Below are 12831 nucleotides of genomic sequence, written 5' to 3'. Positions count from 1 at the left end.
CAACGTGTTCCTTACTCACTTTATTCTCTTAATCACGAACCGCTGTGGATGACAAATAGTATCATTAACTTAATCACGACTCGTGTATGAAGTGTTCGTATTTGTTTAACTATAAGGGTGTTATTCGTTTGCATGACTTCAGAATGTGTCTCATACATTCTTCAGAATAATTGTATTGTATTAATGTTTTAACTTTTTGTGGATAGACTTAATGATATATGATTACTGTTTACTTTCTTCAGGATGAAATTGATAGCATAACAAATGAAAAATGTAACGCCTTCCTCTTTTTATGCATCTTAAGTAGATATTTTTATTCATTCCAAACAAAAATACTTTCGTATAAAGAATACCAGAACAGAAGTGAGGATTATTTACTTATAGCGTTAGTAAGTAAGTTCTGGCTTCAATCTTTCAAATAGCATTTTTTCGCAGAAAAAGCAATAGTAGGCATTTACTGTTTCTACTAAGACATTACATTTAGAGTTTCTGGGAGACGCGCGTATAACTGTATGATGTCGTTCGTATTGCATTATGATACGCCCTAGATCGTTGTGTAATACGACTATAATCATATTATCAATAGTATAAACAGACAATACTACTTATCATCAGTAGTGGACCACATGTTCGTTCCTCACAACAAAATTCACGAAATGTCAAACCAGTGTGTTGCGAACTCTTCTGCTTCCATCGTCAGTAATAGAAAAACGGCCAAAATAATTATTCAAGTTCTAGTTATGTGACTTTCATCACACACACGATTGTTAAATTATTTTGAAGTTCACAATTGATACTGCATGTTATATATCTTCCCGAAGAATATACTTCTTCGCCCAACTGATGATAAAGACTTACTGACTCGACTTTTCCGAGTGTTGGGTTGGTTCAATATAAATGAATATTTATTCCTGGTAGGTACATATTATATATTATAATGATAATCATATTTTATATTATCAAAAAAAAAGTAAGACTAAGTATTAATAATAAAAAGAAAATATTGTATGCAGTGGTTACTTAATTGAATGAATCCTAATTATTTTCTCATTTAACTTTGTAAGCAACGAAATTTTAACTAAGTCGTCTTATTTAAATACAACTAAGGCAATATTATGTTAAATTATTTAAATTAAGATCTAAAGATAGCCCAAATTGTCTTGTCTTCCGCTGCAAATCATGCAAAATCGTATTAATATATCGGGCCTGCAATCCAATTTTCGTTGTAAAGTTTGTAATGTTTAACAAAACAACGACAATTAATTTATTAGAACACAGCAGCTGTTACAGCTTACGATTTGTTCGTCATTGATTTTTTCTGTAACAGGTAACACGCACTGTACCTGTGAGGTTTCAAATAATATCCAAGCCATACAACTAACAGCAGATGTGAACACCAGGTGACCGAATTTATTATACGACGCCAGATAACAATCAAGTTATTTTTATTTTATAACGTCTAGGCTTAATTAATTTCAACCCTTCCTCACATTGTTTTCTGTTATTTTTATTATTCACCCTTAAGGTCTACCGAAATTCACTTTAGTTATAACTGTTCTAGATAAAACAAATTTTAAAGGATTTAAATGCGTGTTTAATTATTTTAAACTGTGGTTTAATTCGTTTTCAGGGGGGGAGAGGGGGGGAGATCTGAAAACGTCAGGTTAACTAAATTAATAATAAAAATGTAACTTTAACGCAAAATCTAATGTAAAAACACAGTAACAATAACACGCGTTTTAATCCATTAAAAAGTGTTTTATTTAAATATATAACACTCGCTATAATCTATTGGAATACTTTATAGCCGTTTTTTCTAAATAAATATAATTAGCAGTTTTAAATAACATAAATAATAAAATGTATCATAAAATACGTGGGATGGTTGTTGAACTTTTTATATTTTCAAATCATATGTAACTAAAAAATCATAAATAGAGCTCGGAATATTTAGTGAAATACTAACCATTGTGCTAATATAACTAAATGCTAAATAACATAATTTTTGCTTACAAAAGTGCACAAAACAATGTTACATTTTAGTTATCAATTATTATTCTTAATTAATAATTATTTTAACGTTTAAATACGACTCGTACGCCCTGCTCACTCATCCTCGCTCTATAGTATCTACTATCTACCAAGGTCACTGGCATGTATCAACGCCTTAATTCGTAGGGTCTATACAGGCAATTCCCACGATAATATGTTTTTGGTGATACAGTTTTTTATTGTTTAGTTTTAAGTACATTTATAAGTAAAATCATAAAATGTACCTACATTTCGTACCTGTCTTTAAAAAATAGCCACATAATATTGTATGCATTTATTTTAATAATGCCACATAATCAGGCCACCCGCTACATATTATGTCTGCGTGCGTGTTTTAAATCCGATTTTTTAGGAGCGTTAAATGGGGTGATATAACTATGTGGCTCCACAATTTGACCGCCATTAAGTTTGCCTGGTGTGTAGCCCGCCTAAATTGTAACTGAATAAAACTTCACTGTTGAATGTTAAACACGATATTTATATCTGAAAAACCAATTTTCAATATTTTTGTCTATTTAATTTCAGTCAGGCAGCATTTCTGAGATAAGGCTACTTGTATTATGGCAAACAAAATCAAGCATCGAATAAGACAGGTTAGGCGCGCGTTAGAATCTCACATGAAGGGTTCCGTACGTAGCGCACAAGATATACCTACTATTAAATGCTTTTGTAAAACAAACGTTTTTTTTTTAAATTATGATTGGTGACCATATTGTAATAATTCACCTTCTCGGTTATTATTTTTTGTTATAGTGACAACACACACATATATGATACTTGCCCGCCTAACTGTAAGTCATGCGTTTGAAATTAAGGGGAATTCTATGTTTAGAGTAACAAAACTTAACGGAATTAACACTGAAGATAACATCATAACATTTCTGTAGTTATGGATCTCCGCAATATAATGACTAATTCAATAAAAAAGATTTGCAAGTACTATTAATGTATGGAGATTTACTTAACGAGAACAAAGGCATGATATGTGACAAAAAGTAACTATCAAGGAATATAAAGTATATAATAAAAACACTAAAGGAATATTGCTCATATTACAGTCCACAATCAAGACTGTTTGTTCAACTTACATGTTATATATTAACATATCCGCCTTCAAGAGAATCAGATACGACTTTACCAATTCAAAATTAATTCAGCCGCATAATACGAAGCTTATGAATTTTAACACTCACGACTTAGCTGAATTCAAGTGTTTGCTCACCATTTTCGTTACATTAGCGAATAACTGCAATGCATGCTTAGGATGTCGCTAGACTTTGCATATTGTATACTTGGAGTGTTTGAAATTAAATTAGTAAGTACTGGCAGGGACTGAATCCGAAAAGTATTTATTTTAATAATCTTACGACATAATAAACTTGTATTATGTAATATAAGCGGTGCACATTTTGCTTTGCGCTTGACAACAGCTGCTTACCTCGTACCACAAAATTCTGCGATAAATAAGCGACAGTCACTATTGTAAGACGTTTCATAATGCTTCCATCTCTCAACTAACAGACAATTTAAAATAGAATTTGATGTTTAATACTATATGTAAAAACAATCGTTGGATCAAAATAATTTTGGAACTCGATACAAATTTGCGATGTAATTGTTGTGCTTTTTACTAACGGTGAATAACTTATGTTGCATATAAAGTTTAATATTCATAGAATATTACCTAAAATACATTCCAATTAAGTCAGAAAAAAAAACACACAAAGTGACCCTGTTATTGACAGCGGCAGCGCGAAGAAAAGATATGCCGCCGAATACCCACTTCGCACGACACGCCACAAGTTAGGATATCATCCCCACCATCTGGATATGTGGCGGTTCTCCACAGTGCGGTTTTCAAGGAGCTTTCTTCCACGTTCTACAAAGCTGTGGAATGAACTTCATTGTGCGGTGTTTCCGGGACGATACGACATGGGTACTTTCAAAAAAAGTACGCGTACACCTTCCTTAAAGGCCGGCAACGCTCCTGTGATTCCTCTGGTGTTGCAAGAGAATTTGGGTGGTGGTGATCACTTAACACCAGGTGAGCCGTACGTTCGTTTGTCCTCCTTTTTCATAAAAAAAAGGTAACCTCGAGGATAGGATTGATAGTCTGTTTTCCAAAATTTGGGGTGTTTTCTTTAAAAGCTCTCGCTCAGGTCCTTATATTCTGGAGAGAAAACAAGTAATAAATTTAGTGCACGACATATTATCTTGAAGTAAACCAGTTTTTACCGTTGATTATCGAGCAATGAGTTCGAACTCTGCTGGGAACATTGCATATTTTGTTCACATCTAGGTCATTGTGCGAATAATATCTAGAAATGTTTTAATGAACTCATAGTACAAGGGCGGAATAAACACGCCATAAAGTACCAGGAAAACAGAAAACTTAAAGACATTATATTGATAACAGAGTGTACACTCGAACCATCAATGTAGAAAGCCAGCTAGATAGCAGGTACCGGTTGGGTTTGCTAACAGGGTTATCTATTCTGGTTCACAAATGTACATTACGACAGGACTATTATTAATGCAAACTGTATTTAGTTTTGAATCATTCATTTGCAGTGAAATGCAGGTTGCGTGTGTCAGGCAGTGACTGAGCTTTTAATAAACCGTTTGCTTCGATATTTATCTAATGTGGTATAAAACTGTTAACGCGTACTATATTTGTATATTAAAATACAGAACATTTTATACTTACATACCTTGCTATAAATACTGAAACAAAAATAAGAAATATTTTCTATTGCAAATAACATTTATTACTTTTACAGTGTGTTAGTTTAATACTTCAATATAAAACAATTTAAAATATAAAAAGCTTATTCGAAGAGGTCTCCATTGGCTGCAATACAGTCCTTTAAACTTTGCACTGGCACTCTTTCTATGGGAAAATTCTTCACTGCCAATCATGCGGATTGTTTTAGGGACTCCAAATTATCATGGCGTTTAGAGCAAGCCGTACATTCTAAAACTGACCATAAATCATAATCCAACGGATCTCCCTTTGCGTACCACTTTAGTAGTTGTTTCGATTTTACCACCCTATTCTTTTTTTTTATTTTCAGTAAAGAAATGATCAGTACGTCGTTTATAGGCTGTAATTCCTCATTATCCTCTGCAGTCATCTTTTAAATACGCTACATGGTTCTAGGTGCTATCTCCTATATATAAGGGGTGTTCCAAAGTTATGGGACATGAAGGGAAAGTACCTTAAATATCGTAGATAGGGTGTTTTACTGAAAGAAGACTTTATGTTATTTTTAAAAGTTAGTAATTCTGCATTCAAAGATTTTCTAAAAATTACTTGCCTCGTCTGGGACTCGAACCGACTTAAATGTAAAAAAACACCCCTACTTTTATGATATGTAGATATGAGAAAATAGTCAATTAAGTGGGTATTTTTAAATTAATTAATTAAATTATCAAAATGTGATCCCTCCTGTCTTACGCAAATCGCCAATCTTTTAATGAGTCCGCTGCCTTTTGATTTTCGTATCATTTTATGGTGAATACTCGATATGATATGGCACAATTTTGTTTGTAACTCACCCACATTCTCGTATCACTTTTAAACTAAAACTATGCTATAAAGTATTTTAATTATGAAGATGGTACTTATTTACGAATAATCAATGCTATCTATGGATTGATAATATCTCTATTTTTCGAAAGTCGTCGTCGGCCAATGAATAACTTTCTTGAAATTTAACTCAAACATTTTACGTTGCTCCTTTCTTTTAAAATACTTTTCTTTCGATTGGCATCATAAAAGTAGGGGTGTTTTTTTTTTACTTTTAAGTCGGTTCGAGTCCCAGACGAGGCAAGTAATTTTTAGAAAACCTTTGAATGCAGAATTACTAACTTTTAAAAATAACATAAAGTCTTCTTTCAGTAAAATACCCTATCTACGATATTTAAGGTACTTTCCCTTCATGTCCCATACCTTTGGGACACCCTGTATATATATTCCTCTCCCGAGATAAATTATTTTGCTTTCGGACAGGATTCTTCGAATTCTTTCCCTTACTGCTTTGACCACCTTTTTCGTACGAACACTATACGTGGACGGCCAGATCTTTTTCTGTCACAAACAGAGGAGGTCTCATTGTACTTAAAAAAATATTGTACAATGTATTGGCGCCAAAATGAGAAAACTCAATGACCAGTCATATAAAAATGACAGATTCCAGATTCAAATGTAATTTATTTTTAATTGTAACAGTATTTTTGGCCAGACTAAATAGAATGGAGTTAAGCAGTTCTGCCAACTTTTCGATAATCTGCAGTTGCATAATATACTTAGAAAGGCCAAAACATGAATGGATGATATTGAACACATATTTCAACAGTACAAATCAGGTGGTGTCAACTTGCATTGATGCCCTCCTATTTCCTAGTCTTATTGTTATACACCTACCTGTATGTACGTGATTCATTCATGTATGTATGTGATTCACAAATTCTTAGAAAAGAAGATTGATTGCTAAAGTGTATATTATTATCTATTTCATTATAAATATAGTTTTATCGTAACAGCAACTGACTACTTTAATATTTAATGTTATTTGACCTTTCCAAACAATAACTTCTGCATTCTGAATACATTGAGATAGTTGACGTCCTTAGCACGACACGGGCCTTGCTGAGTTATTCAGTGCGACATTTCTATAAATGGATTAAATTTTTCAGGCTCTATCTTATAAAACTTTTATTACAGAAGCTGCCTTAGCTAATTTTACTGAATTTGGGTTTAGGTATTTGCTATTTAGCTAAAATGTAAGTACTTACACGTACACACACGTATATCGAGCAAAAATATATAAATAATTTGACATTTATCTCCAGGTGATGAGGTGATATGATATATTATGATATTTGATATTTAAAATGCTTTAACTTTAAACACAATTCATATATTGGATGCAGCACGGTACAAACTATTTTTTTATGTATAATACAGCCATTGTAAAATACTCTACTTGATTGAAAATAGTGCTCGTTGAGTTTCGAGCACTACTTTTTTCGAAAATATTATAGTAGATTAAGTAATTAAAAATACTTAAATATTTTTAATGACGATTCAAAAGCGTTTAGCGTAATCCAAATTGAATAAAGTTTATATTACTTTGACTTTTTGTAAGTTTAAATTTAAATTTTGATAAATTGTGAAAAACTATAAAGAAGTCTAAGAAATAATGGTATGCATGTTTAACTCAAGAATATTGATTTTAATTAGTGTCAATTAGTTTCTTACCACTTCTCATTAAAGATGAACGAACCTTTTCCGACGGTGGTAAATGTAAAAAGCAAAAAATCATTAGTGTTTGTTTTCTTGACCTAGATGAATAAAGTTTTTTTAATATGATGTGTATTTGATATATCTTAATCAAATAAAAGCGAAATCAGTTTATTCACAAAGGACAAGGAAATGACACATATGAATGTCAAGGTTTCTTTTCTTTTTACATTTACCGCCTTTTCGGAAAAGGTTGAGCTTTAATGAGAAAAAGTGGCAAGAGACTCATTGCCTCTCTTTTAAATCAACATTTACAGCTTTATCGTTCTACAAATCATTCAACTACAATGTATGTAAAGTGATGCAAAAAAATATTCAAACGTCAAAAATTTAAAAGTAATGCCTTACAGGAGTAAGTCAAAAAACGTATTACTTTTTACGTAAAAATAATTTAAGTGATTTCACATAATATTCAAGTAACTTTAACCGAACAATTAATGATATAATTGTATTTGGTGAAGTCACAGTTGTAGAAGCCGGCACAGACAACAGTTACTCGTGATTGTTTTGTCCTTGTCCTTCTGATTGACTGCACGCGTCACGATCTAAGAGGCTAAAACATACTGACAAATGTGTCTAATAACTTGTGTGAGATATACCTCTGGAGCATGTAAGCGTCACTCAAAGTTGGTCGGTTCTTTACGATGTTTTTATAAAAACAAAATAAAACTTTGTTTAATCTTAGCACCGACCATTACTGTTAAAAATAGAAAACATATGCCCTATTCCTTTAATGTATTCGTTCCTTCTTAGATCTGAGGCATAATATTACGGTTTTAAGTCCTATTTTTAATAAAAATATTTTAATTTGAATTTGAATCTTCAACAGAAGCTACATTAGAAAGAATAGAAAACGATTTTTTGAAGTGTTACAACAGTGGAAGGTAAATTAGTAGCTTGGTTTGAGAAGAATGTAAAAAAATATAAAAATTTTAGTGCTATGGGAATGATAATTATGTGAGTAATCAAAGGACGAGCAAGTTTTTAAAATAATAATATTTATAAAAAATATATTTCGATTGGTCCAAGTAATATTTTTATGATAATGTCATCTCATCTCCGCCAGTCATATAAATGATAATGTGCCTTTGGAAGCCGAATTTTAAGGCTACGAGTTTAAAGTTTTTAAAGAACTATTGTCACAAGCGACAGAGTCTAAGTGCGATTACTTTCGCACAAACTAAGTAAGAACTTGTAGACCTTCAAGCTTAGAGCATACTCACAACTTAAAAAGCCAGCAACAAATCTCTTCACCCACGTGTCCAAGGGTAGTTCCCTCACCACGTCACATCATGTGAGTCTCTTGCCCGCTTTTCCGTGCAAATATTAAAAAAAGAAAACCCTTCATATTGAAGTGGATCTTCTTAAGACCACTTACTATTTAGACTGACCTGTCACACTCGGCTGTGTAACGCTCGTTCAGTCATCTAGAGCAAAACTTACCGGAGTAAATTATACACAATTATGATTATAAGTAAATATTATTACATAATGAATGTATTTTTTTGTATATAATATGGAAATTTCGTATTATTCTCGCTTTAATCAAGTTTTAACTTTAGTTCTTTAATCCAAGAGATCATTTACCTGCCTTAATATGCTTTGTATATCCATTAATTGGAGTAGTTGTTGATCTTGTGTTTTCACTAACAAGGCACTATGATTATGCTTTTGCATAATATACTGATAGAATAATTGATGTTCTAATTAGCTATTATTGAGCGATTTATTTAAAAATGTAAGTCAGAATACGTACAATATCAGTAGAGGACTTTATGATAGATGTGACGAGCACTTGATGGCAAGAGAAACATCTTAACCATTTACAAAGTGGTTGCATCACAATTGCGCTCGTCAATTTGAGACATAAGCTGTTAAATTGCTCATTAGTCCAGTTATTTCTCTAGCTAGGACGCCTTTCAAACCAAAATACAATTATACGTGCACTACTTGGCGGCAGTAACAGGCGCCGAACCGCCCGCGCCCTGTGGAAACAAGACAAAAAAGTATGTACCTAAATGAACCAAGAAGGTTATTCCTATCAACCCTGTAATATTCTGCTCTTTACGATTCTAGTTCACAGAGTATAATTTAAAGCGATCTAGAGATGAATTTAATGACGCAATCACTAAGCAATTGGACGAACTCAGAGATGATATGCGTCAAATGATCTCACGCAGCTCGCATACAAATGAACAGGAGCTTAAGCGGGTTACAGCGGCTCTGAAGGATATACAAGAGTCCAACCTTAGTATCGGAAAATCGATGGAATACCTCACACTGCAAAACGAAGAGTTTAAAAAGAAGATAGCACAGTTGGAGAACCAATCCAGAGAAGGCAAAAAGTATATAGCTGTTTTAGAGGATAAAATTGAAGACCTACAGATGGGAAGCCGCAAAGCTAACTTTGAGATAAAAAACGTGCCTAAAAAGCAAAACGAAACGAAAGAGGATCTTATTGAAATGGCCCTATGTCTCTCACAAACTGTAGATTGTAAAATAAGTAAAACCGACATCAAAGATATATTCAGAGTACGAGGAAAAAACAATGATAAACCGAGCCCAATTATTGTGGAAACCGGCTCCACATTGATAAAAACCAATTTTCTAAGGCTGGGTAAGTCTTTTAATGTGAGGCAGAAAAATAAGTTATGTTGTAAGCATCTTGGCCTAAAATTTCAAGAAGACACACCGGTTTTTTTAGGAGAACATTTAACGATGAAGGGCTCACGGCTACATTTTCGTGCTCGCGATCTGGTAAAATCAATGGCGTACAAGTTCTGCTGGACGGCATATGGCAAGGTCTTTGTGAGGAAGGACGAGAGCTCCACAATAATTCGGATCAGATGTGAAGAGCAAGTTCACCAACTCTTTTTAAGAAAATGACTATCTGTTCTTGTAGTCATAAGATATCTGGTTAGTCATAGTAGTTTAGTTCATAAATGTAGTCATTCTTGTTATACATATATAAAACTGTTACACACGTTCACTCGCAAAAAACTTACACCCAACACAACAATAAATACACCTTTCACTCTTATTTATAATCATATTTATTGCATACACACATCTTGCACTCAAACTTATAAATATTGCACACTTAGATACAAATATCACTTTGGTATACTAGTACATCCTCATCATTCATTAACATACAACCCATTTTATTTTATTTATAAAATATATTATTTTCTTCTTATTACAAATGGCTGATACAATTGAAGCTTTACAGGAAATAGACAAAATTAATATCGCGCGTACTTTTGAATATGATAGTTCAAATTTAAATAAAATTTTAAACGTTAATAAAAATGATTTGACTATTATATCACAGAATATCCGTAGTATATATTGCAACTTTGACGCCTTTCTACTAACTTTGGCAGATTTTAAATTTCAAACTGACGTTATCATTTTGACAGAATGCAGGCTTAAAAGTAATAAACCAATACCGCAAATATCTAATTACTGTGCATATCATACCACATGGCAGAATAACCAAAACGATGGAGTAGCGATATATGTTAAAGAAGAACTCAGACATAAAGTCAAGGAAGTCATGCTATCTCAAGCATCATGTATGCAAGTAGACATATTGAATAATACAATCTTATGTATATATCGCTCCCCATCGTACACTAACACTGATACCTTTATAGAATCACTAAGTACCCATCTTGGTACATTAACAACTCATAAAAACATTGTACTAGCTGGCGATATAAATATTAATATTATTTATAAAGACACAGAATCTTCCCAACAGCATAGGAATAGATTAAACTACCTTAATATGCTGGCAACGCATGGGCTTCTCCCAGGACACACAAAACCCACCAGAGATAAAACATGCTTAGATCATTTTATGTTAAAAATTAATTAAAAGAATGTTTCGGCAGATATAGCGATTCTCCATACTTCTATTACTGACCACTTTACGACCTTCTTACGTTTATCTAAACTTAAATTAAAATATAATGCTCATAAAATCAAAACAATCATAGATTATGATAAGGCCCTTAAATATCTAATAGATCAAAATTTACCTCAATTACTATTCTGTCATGATCCAAACCTACTGACTGATAAACTGATTAATATGTTAACAGAATCAATTTTAACTAACACCACCAATACAGGAATCCCAAACAATAAACGTACTTTAAAACCATGGATAACTTCGGGTATATTACGCTGCATAAAAAATAGAAACAAATTACAAAAAAAAATGTCGTCAGGAACCGCACAACGTAATACTTAAAATAACTTATACTAGATACCGAAATTATTGTAAAAATTTAATAAAAAAACTTAAAAGGAAATACGAAAGGGATCTTTTAGCTAACTCCATAAGCAATAATAAACTATTGTGGAAAAATATTAAATTAATTACATATTCTAATAAAACTAATAATTCAAACTCAGAATTAATCAACATAAAAAATACTGCATCAGAGTCGGTGAATTTCATAAACGATTATTTTGTTAACATTGGTACACAACTGGCTCAACAAATTCCACCTTCTGTGCAATACTTAAAGAATGACAATAATCAATCAATACCACATTCTATGATCTTACTGGAGGCAGACGTAGAGGAGATAAACAGAATTATAATTGGTCTTAAGTCGTCTAGTGCAGCGGGTTGGGATAACATACCTACGAGCTATTTGAAACACATACGTCATGAAGTTGTACATGTTATCACTCATCTAGCTAACTTATGTTTTGAAAAAGGTGTTTTTCCTGACCTCCTCAAGCGATCTATAATTACACCGATTCATAAAGGGGGGGATAAGGATGATATTAATAACTATAGACCTATATCTGTTTTACCGTGTATATCAAAGATAATAGAAAAGCTACTGAATTATAGGTTGGTACAATTTTTAAATAAATTTAATATATTATCTCCATTCCAGTTTGGGTTTAGACGAGGTAAATCGACAGAGGATGCAGTAGCTCCTTTATCAACTTTAATGACAGAGCAATTAGACAAAGGTAACAAATGTATTTCTGTATTATTAGACCTTAAAAAAGCCTTTGATACCGTCTCAATACCAAACCTTATAGACAAACTAGAGAAGATCGGAATAAGAGGAACACAGCTTAAATTATTTAGAACTTATCTCACTCACAGAACACAAAGAGTAAGGGTTGGTGAGAATGTAAGCGATGATGCGATAATATCTTTTGGGGTTCCTCAGGGCAGTGTTCTAGGTCCTACCCTTTTTTTAATTTATATAAATGACCTCTGCAACATGAATATAGAAGGTGCTCGTATACTATCTTACGCTGATGATATTGCTATTGTCTTTAGCGGAAGTTCTTGGAATGAGGTTCGAGAAAAAGCTGAATCAGGAATAATACATGTAGCTAATTGGTTACAAATGAATTTATTAACACTGAATACGGTTAAGACTAATTATATCTGTTTCAGCATATCTAATCCCTCTCAGCCAAAGAACTTTGAT

General features: G+C 32.6%; 2 protein-coding genes across 4 annotated transcripts in view; both read left to right on the top strand.

The window, feature by feature from the left end:
- Positions 1-12831, top strand: part of LOC126965627 (cadherin-99C) — a 222660-nt gene that overhangs the window by 5825 nt on the left and 204004 nt on the right. The window lies entirely within an intron of this gene.
- On the top strand, positions 9515-10243 carry LOC126965565 (uncharacterized). Its single transcript, XM_050809202.1, has one exon. The coding sequence runs from the start codon at positions 9515-9517 to the stop codon at positions 10241-10243; it is 729 nt and encodes a 242-aa protein (XP_050665159.1).

Source organism: Leptidea sinapis, chromosome 8 (assembly GCF_905404315.1).
Source record: "Leptidea sinapis chromosome 8, ilLepSina1.1, whole genome shotgun sequence".
Lineage (NCBI taxonomy): Eukaryota > Metazoa > Arthropoda > Insecta > Lepidoptera > Pieridae > Leptidea > Leptidea sinapis.
The sequence above is the reverse complement of the archived record's forward strand: the minus strand, read 5'-3'. Positions and strand labels throughout refer to the sequence as shown.

Bases quoted from the DNA above. Each gene is read 5' to 3' on its own strand.
- LOC126965565 (XM_050809202.1), top strand. From the start codon at position 9,515: ATGCGTCAAATGATCTCACGCAGCTCGCATACAAATGAACAGGAGCTT.